At 30.5% G+C, this 9,386-nt stretch overlaps 1 protein-coding gene across 1 annotated transcript in view; it reads right to left on the bottom strand.

Annotated features, from left to right (window-relative positions):
* Positions 1 to 2,847, bottom strand: part of LOC100206663 (putative phospholipase B-like 2) — a 44,030-nt gene extending 41,183 nt beyond the window's left edge. The window contains exon 1 of the mRNA XM_065808155.1: positions 2,477 to 2,847. Within this exon, the coding sequence (XP_065664227.1) occupies positions 2,477 to 2,676 (200 nt within the window). The 5' untranslated portion in view covers positions 2,677 to 2,847. The remainder of the gene's footprint in view (positions 1 to 2,476) is intronic.
* Positions 2,848 to 9,386: the final 6,539 nt, after the last annotated feature.

The raw sequence follows: 9,386 nt of genomic DNA on the forward strand, positions 1-9,386 counted from the left end.
AAATCTCTATGAAAATACGCTTCTTTTGAGACTCAGGTTGACATACTTTTGAACAACTTTTTTTTCGACAATATTAGGGACTTTACCCCAAATACCCCTAATTTTAATAGTATTTGATAGTATTTGATAGTACTAATTAGTATGGATTAGTATTGGCGATTTCCCTTATTAGAATGTAAAAACCATCTCAAGCTGAGTTTTTATTACTGAAAATGGTTTTTATTAATATGACTAAACTTAAAATTATTCTCTTGATTAAAATAATATTTAAAAAAAAACATTTTTAGTTATTTTTAACTAATAGTTGATTCATTCAATAAATTATTCGCCATTTTTGACTTTAAATCGTAAGGAAAACGAAAAAAAATAATTATTCCAATATATATTTCACTCAAAACATTTTATGCAAGTTTATGGCAGTTAATTATGCTGTTATAATGCAATTGTCAATTATTTTTTTGTTAAATAAATCATAACTATTATAACTAAAAGTATATTATTCGTAATTAGTTATAAATTATTACCGGTTAGTCTTCTTAATATGAATTTAATGAGCTGAATATAACTTATGTGAAACATTTCAAATTCTTCAGCTTAAATGAATTTAATTTGGCACGAATTTTTTGAAATTCTGTGAACCATTTTTTTGAAATCTTTTGAATTCAGTTTTTCATAATGAAATCTATTTCAGGATCAACTAATAATTAAAAATAACTGTAAAAGTTTTTTTTTTATTATTATTTTAATCAAAGAAATATTTTAAGTTTAGTCATACTAATTAAAACCACTTTCAGTAATAAAAACTCAGCTTGAGATGGTTTTTACATTCTAATAAGGGAAAGCGCCAATACTAATCAATACTATCAAATACTATCAAATGATGCCTCAATACTAGTCAATATTAGTCAATACTATCAATGTCAATATTAGTCATAATCAATAAATAAGTCATAATCAATAAATAAGTCAATAAATGCCAATATTAGTCAATACTATCAAATGATACATCGCTAAAAAGGGCAGAAAAAGACCTTTATGAAACATCGGATGTTTGCTTATAGGGTTTAAAGTAATAGTTTTATGAAGCATAATTGATTGCAAAGACATAAAATTATGTAAAAATATGTCGACATAAAATATGTCTGACATATTTTATGTCAGCAGAAAATAATTCAGACATAAAATTATGTCAAAATATGTCGACAGAAAATATGTCTGACATATTTCATGTCACCAGAAAATAATTCAGACATAAAATTATGTCAAAATATGTCGATAGAAAATATGTCTGACATATTTTATGTCAGCAGAAAATAATTCAGACATAAAATTATGTCAAAATATGTCGATAGAAAATATGTCTGACATATTTTATGTCAGCAGAAAATAATTCAGACATAAAATTATGTTAAAATATGTTGACAGAAAATATGTCTGACATATTTTATGTCAGCAGAAAATAATTCAGACATAAAATTATGTCAAAATATGTCGACAGAAAATATGTCTGACATATTTTATGTCAGCATAAAATAATTCAGACATAAAATTATGTCAAATTATGTCGACAGAAAATATGTCTGACATATTTTATGTCAGCAGAAAATAATTCAGACATAAAATTATGTCAAAATATGTCAATAGAAAATATGTCTGACATATTTTATGTCAGCAGAAAATAATTCAGACATAAAATTATGTCAAAATATGTTGATAGAAAATATGTGGGACATATTTTATGTCGGCAGAAAATATGTCTCAGACATATTTGACAGATAACAACCCTGACCACCACACCCAGCTCTATTGCTAACATACACCTCTCATATATTATGGCGGTTTAGTATAAATTTATAACAACTTTTTTGTATATTTATATTGCTAATGGCCTAAAAAACGACTTTTTTTTTCTGAAAAAAGTGTTCAATTTCAAACAGGTAAGGTGGTGGTTTGATGGCCCCTCTGTTCATCCGGTATGCCCTGTGGTTAGAGTTTACCATAAATTTGTAGCCCACTCTTACACCTATCTTTTGACACCAAGATATTAGTATTTTAATAAGAATTGACAAAGTTATGACAATTTAAATAAAGAAAAACATAATTTTAACAACAGTTTCTTCATCAAATCCATACATTGAAAAATGGGTTCTTTAACCATTATAAGTTTTGAACAAATTGTTTGATTTTGATCATTTTTTCACCTTTAAAATACTGTATTGACCCTCTTTTTTAATGATTAATAACATTATAGTATTCAAACAATTTGAAAACTAAAAGCCATATAACTTTTTATGGAACTGTCCACCTTTGATAATTTGTTTATATTTAAAATACCTTGAAAGGTCTTTTAAAAATATCATTGTGGTAATAAATTTAAAATTTTCACGTCACGTACCTAATAAAATGATAAATTGTAATGAAAAATGAATTTGTAAATGAAAAAAAAGAAAATAGTAAAAATGTTAAAATACCATACCCACTTTCGTTCATTGAATTTTTGAAAAAACCTACTGCAACAAAATCTTCCGTTACATCATTTTTTACAACAAGTGTCTGTGAATCTTGATCCAATACCACAGAAACATACCTTCCTTCTGAATCGTGTGAAAAAAATGGATTTCCGAATACACAGTGAAGGAAAAGGAACAAAATAACAACAAAACTATTACTTTCCATAACTGTTTATACAGTTCACAATTTGCAACTTTTTAGTCAGTCTTATTTTGTTATAGCGGTACAGAAATGCACTTTTACAATTCTTTAACTCTGGTAAACTGACAACTAAAATCTATACTGTGATTTAACAATAAGAATCACGAGACTGAAATAGATCGCCCGCTGAAATGTAAATTGAGCCGCTTATATTAATTTATTATTTACTGAACAATTTATATTTACCTATAAATATTTGAAAGACGAAGCTTCAAGTCCGGGCTTTAAAAAATTCTAATTCCGATTGGTTTTATATCTCCGACAATGACTTAGTGTCAAACCGGAAGTTTTAGGAGGTGTAAAATTACCGATGAAATGCTAGTAGTCATAGTACTACCAGCAATTTTTTTTTTTTAATTTTATTTTTTATTTAATATATTTCAATAATATAGTTTACATTTTTATCTTTATAACTTGTTAGTGGTGATTACTGATTCTTTCTCTAATATTTGTTGCATTTATAAAATGTTTACAACCTCTGAAATTTATTGCATTTATACGATGTTTACTTGCAGAAATCAAGTGTCTTTATTTGTAGAAATTTACTATATAGCTTACTTGACTAAAATAGAGTTTATCGTTGTAATTAGGATCCATTTAATCAACTTTCTATTGCTTTTTTCGAGTATTGTGTGTAATTGTATTTCGAGGTTTTGAATGTTTCGAATATTGTGCGTTAATAACTTCTCGCGTTTCGAATATGGTATGTTAACTTCTATAACTTTCGAATATGGTATGTTAACTTCTATAACTTTTTTTAAGTATTGCGTGTAATTTTAAACTTAAAAAATATTTGTTAAACTAAGATGACCATACGTACGCGTTTGGCGCGTACAATAAGCTTTTGACGGTAGTTTTGTGCGTTTGGGGTTTGTACGCGTTTGTGTACGCGTTTATATATTTAAAAAAAAAAAAAAATTCTTTCAAAATATAATATTTGAAAGACCTAAATGAATATATGAATAAATTATAAATGAATTTTCTAAAATACAGTTAAAAAACACAATGAATAAAATTCCAATAAACTTAACTATAAAACACGAAACTCAATGAATTACATTCCCGTAAATATTAAAAAAAAAACTTTTAAAATTCCCATTAGAGAAGAAAAAAAATTACTTCGAAAGATTTTTCAATTACAACTACAACAAAGAAAATGCGCTCGTTTTACGCAAATTTTGATTGCCTTGTAATGTCTCTTTTACCTAATTATTGTAAATAACGCTTTGCGATTTATTTTAATAAGTTCATAAAAATAAGTGTTCATAAAAAAGTAGTTCAAGGTTTTTATAACTACCTATACATCAAATTCAAAAAATGAATAGTAAGGAGAGAAGGTTAAACACGTTTAATGATAATTTAAAGAAAAGGTTTCCTGTCATAACGCAGATCAAAGATCACTGTTGTAAAAAAATGAAGTATTGCTTGATGTCATGACCCAGAAAAATCCTTTGGGGGTATTATTGTAATATCATTGGTGGTTACTGGAATATAAGTCCCTAAATCTTATTACACCGTCTGTGGAAGAAAATCCATTTTCAAATTTTGCATACAATCGCATTAAATACATAGTTTATAAGCAGCTAACAAAGTTGGTTTCAAGAACTTTTATTCATCCCAAAAACACAACAAAAATATTTATGCAGTAAATTCACTTGTAAATACCAATTTTCTTCAATTTTGACAAAGTTTCAATTCTAATTGTTTTTTCTTGAGAAAAATGTCTAAACTGATTTGTAATATTCCTAATTAATTTTATTGTTGTTGAAGTCTGTCATGCATCTTTTCAGCCTGTCTTCATACTCTGGGTGGTAGCATGGTCTCTTATACCTTTACCAATGAGTTCTGAAAAGATGATAGAGTGCTTCAGCTTTGATTCAGTCATTGCTTTGAATAAATTCCCAAAGAGCTATTGTGGCGTTGTATGAATTGAGGAACATGGTAGATGACAGCATTAACCTTGGGAGTGTTGGTGGTGTCCTGATGTTATAAATAGGAGACTATGAATTAATCTATTTTTTAAACATAGCTTTCATCAAGGAAGTTGCCAAAACAAGCATAGACAACATCATTGAATTTTCCGGGAGGCTAAATAAGTGCGAACTGGCATAAGTGTGAAGCGTGGTAAAAACTGGTTTAGGTGCGAACTGCCATATGTGCAAAGTACGCCAAAAGAATTTGCAAACATAGGCATAAAAGTGAATTGGCATAAGTGCAAAGCAGTTTCAAAAACTATGTTTTTGACTTGATGTACTTACGCCAGTTCATACAATAAGTATGAACCGGCGTAAGTACACCAAATAATATTGCAAATTCGCACTTATGCCAGTTTGCACTTATGCCAATTTTAACAAATTCTTTTGGCATACTTAGGTCAGTTTGGATTTATGCCAATTTGCACTTATACCAGTTTTTACAACTGCTTCGCACTTATGCCAGTTTGCACTTATGCCAATGTTTGCAAACTTTTTCAGCCAGTTTGCACTTGAGCCATTCACAGTTATGCCAGTTTGCACTTATGAAATTCGTGCTTATTCAGTCGTTCGGAATTTTCTTAGTGTCTCAATAAAAGGAACAGCTGGAAAGAAAGAGTGCTGCTGGGCCAATCTCTCCAAAACATTCACATTCTTCAAAAGTTTCCTGCACTCATTTCCAGTCAGTTGTTCACCATGAAATGGTTGCTGTTGAATATGATTTATGCTAGCCATTAAGGAGCATGTGCCCAAATCTTTGAGAGATTGTAGAAGATGATTTACGACACCAAGCAACAGATGATGCTCCATAGGTGGAAGCACATCAATGACAAAGGATTCATCTGAAGCATAGATGATGGGTGCATGAACAGTGTTTCTGAATGAAATTGCTTTCTTGATGTAAGCACCAGCCACTTTAAATGCCTGATAATCTCTACAGATTGATCCAAAAGTTCTTAGAGATTCACACTTTGCAAGATCTTTTGATGAAATGTCACACCAATAGCAAGGGTTTGCACTAGAATGTGTTTGTAGAACACAAATGATATTTACCAGCTTCATATCACGACGGAAAAAACGAAGCGAAGTTTATCAAAGTTCAGCAGATCAAAAACTTGCTTGACATTGCTTTCGTTTACCTGGAGATTATCAGAATAGGCAATCAGTAACTGACGCTCAACATAAAAATCTTTATCCTGAGAATTGGCGAGAAGTTGTTTTAATAGCGGAGCTTATGAAGCTGAATCTTTTTCTATTATTCTAAAGCTTGCTTTTAGAAAACCACCATCATCCACTCCCAGCTTCACAATGTAGTCATCAGAGAGGTTTATAGTTTTAAGAACTTGCTGACAAACAACTTTCAAGTATTTGCAATGAATAACAAGTTTATCCACCTGATTTGTGCCCTTGTCAGTTACAAATTTTATCCAAGTTTTGTCAAACTGACTTTTGAGTTTTTTGCTCAACTAATCAAACTTGGAGAGGAAGTTGTTTTCAACAATCTGACTTAAAACAACTTGATTTAGTGTTGACACCAGCTTTTTTGCACCAGAACTAGAAAGCCCTGTGTTGTGTTGCACATATACAAGATCTTTTACTGATTGAACTGGAATAGGGTGGCCTTCTATTCTCTAATTCCTATTCTACTAAGACAAACTGTTCCATGAGGTAAAGCTTCCTTGTTGACAATGACTGATGCTGCAACTCTTTAAGCTGCCACAGAGTCCTTTGAGTTGACTTCTCCTAAGTTATTTTGCAAGTTAGACCTTGAGTAATTGTGTGGGAGACTCTTGCTAACAATTGATAAGCATTGAGAACATCTTCTTTCAACTGAGTTCTAATTTGTTTCAGTTTTCTGGGTTGATAAGAATGGATGTAAAGAATTGTGTTTTGCTTTACTAACTGAGAAAATTAAACAATTACAAAGCGAATCTCTTGTAACAGGCCGGACTATGATAGTCGTGAAGTTAAACAGCTGTGTTTGGATTTTAAGCTTTCCCTCCTCAAGCCTCCAAAGGTTGGAGCGGCAACGCTCACAAATGCCAGTTGCGACTTATGGATCATTTAAGTCAACTGTCTGTTTCAGATTTTGTTGCATTTTTTCTGTCATAACGCTGGTTGAAAAGCGATTAGCCTTGCCAAGAGACAAAAAGCAAACAATCTTCCTGTTCTCCTTGTGATTTTTTGCTTGATTTGGATTTTTTGTTGTTGTTGTTAATTCAGATGCCAAATCTATGAAAAAAATGGATTGAACAACTTATGCGCAAGCTTTTTTCACAGAATTTTATCATAATACTTTATAAAAAAGCAATTTTGATTTTTTTAAATTTTTTTGGTACAGGTAACTCATTTATTCTTTTTTAAACTAAAAAAAAGCAACCGATTTTTTTATTTTCTTCCTAACACAACTTATTTAAAAGTTATAACAAATTAAGTTTTATTGCCCTAGAGTTAAATATATTGTAGTTTTTTTAATACGATTTTATGCAAATTTGAAAATGGATTTTCTACCACGGACGGTGTAACCAGATTTAGAGATTTATATCCCAGTAACCACCAATGATAGTATAATAATATCCCCAAAAGATTTTTCTGGGTCATGACATCAAGCAATATTTCATTTTTTTACAACAGTGAGATGAGCTCCTCAAATGTACTATTTGTCGATGTTAATTTGATATTAATAGTCGTAGACGGTCTGCAATTGAAGATCGTTGCAAATCTATCAAACACTAAATGGCATTGGATGATTCTATTTGGTCAAACAAAATTACAAAGTTGATGAAGAATCAGAGCTTTGGTCAAAATAAAAAAATACTAACCCTTCAAGAAGGAATAATTGCATTCCACACAATTAAACACAACCATAGCTTTAGAAAGTGCTGGTTGTACATCAAAGCTAATTAAGAAATTTTATAATCCAAGATTTGCTTGAGCGCGTACTAAATGTGAAGCAATAATTGTAAACCTGTTCCAGAAATATTGTGAAACTAACTCAGAAAATGCTTTATTAAAAGCATCATATGTGTCAATTTTTTCTGATGCATCAAACCAAAAAGAAGTTAAAATGTATCCAATTTTAGCTCGTTATTTTGATGTTAAAGAGGGAGTGCAAATTCAGCTGATTAACATGGATTGTGTAAATAGAGAAACATCAGATATTTTATCAGAAGTTATCTGATGTTTCTCTATTTACACAAGGCTATTTCTGGAGACAACACCAATACGAATTTCGGAGGAATACGGTAATAACAATATTCACAAAAAGTTAATTGCAATGCTAAACCGTGAAATCATTGGTATCGGTTGCAATGCTCATATTTTATCAAACGCTACGTTCTAAACGTGTTTTAAACGTTCTTTACGAAAGAGTGTTTAGAAAACGTTTAAAGACATTTAAAATACATTTAGAACGTACCTTTTAAAAACAAATGCCCGCTGGGTATAAACACTGCATCGGGTTGTTTATCTATTGATGTGGAGATAATTATTCCTCAAATTTATTTTTTTTTACCTTTTTACTGTTCAAGTTTCTAGTTTAGAAAATTTCTGCGATGAGGCCGGTGTGGAATATCAAAAATTGCTAGGATTTTCAAAAGTGCGTAGGTTGGCCTTACTTCCAGCTATCAAAAGAGTTCTTAAGTTATATCAGCCACTAAGATCATACTTTTTAAGCTTAGAAAATTGTTTGAATCTTTTATTTGACTTTTTCAAAAACGAAACGGAAGAAATAGTATTGTTTTTTGTTCTCAGTCAAGCCAATGTTTTTTATAACACGGTAAAAAAAATTGAGAAAGATGATATTTCTGCTGCTGAAGTTGCCGTATTAAAGGATTTGGATGACCAGATGAAATAGAGAAAAGAAGAAAAATTTCTACCTTTTATGGTATGACAGCATTTACAAGTTACCGAAGAAAGCAGTCATCATTTGAAAAATCAATTTCTGAAGGAAGTTTTACAGCGTCTGTCTCGAGTATATAGATGAGTGGACGCGTCGCTTTAATCAGGTTGTAGTTTTTAAATGGTTTTTACTTAACTGTAAAGTTGAACTGATTGAGTCTCTAAAAATGTGATTTCTATTGATTTTTTCAAAAAAGTTATTGAAACTAAAACTTTTTTGAAAAAATCAATAGAAATCACATTCGATGACATTGAATTGTTCGACGAATACGGAGAACTAACTTATATTGCACAAAGGAAAAGTTTTCTTCTTGAAATTCACAGTCTGTTGAATGTGACAAGCGATGGAATGAAATTTTTTCTCATATCGAAAATAATCACGTTCCTTATAACAATTTGTTAAAATTGGTGGAAGCCGCTTTATGTTTGTCAGGTACAAACGCTCCCGTAGCGTGATTGTTTTCGATTGCAATGATATTTGGAGGCTAGGGAAATCCTAACTTACAATGAAAACTTTGGCAGCTATTTTGTTCGCTAAATTTAATTTAAGAAAATGTAGCTGCTCAGAATTTGCAGAAAAAATTGAAAAAGATGACATGTTGCTGAAAAAAATTTATTCTTATGAAAAATATTTGTGATTTAAAAATCCAAATATTGTTTAATATTTTTTCCATAATTTAATTTATTCGCATGCTATTTTAAAATAAATAAACGAGTTTTTAGTAAAACCCATTTAAACCAAGTCCGTAGGCAGGACGGGAGCGAGGGGGGCACGTGCTCCCCTGCGCTTTTCCTGTTAAG

This window comes from Hydra vulgaris, chromosome 10 (assembly GCF_038396675.1).
Source record: "Hydra vulgaris chromosome 10, alternate assembly HydraT2T_AEP".
Taxonomy (NCBI): domain Eukaryota; kingdom Metazoa; phylum Cnidaria; class Hydrozoa; order Anthoathecata; family Hydridae; genus Hydra; species Hydra vulgaris.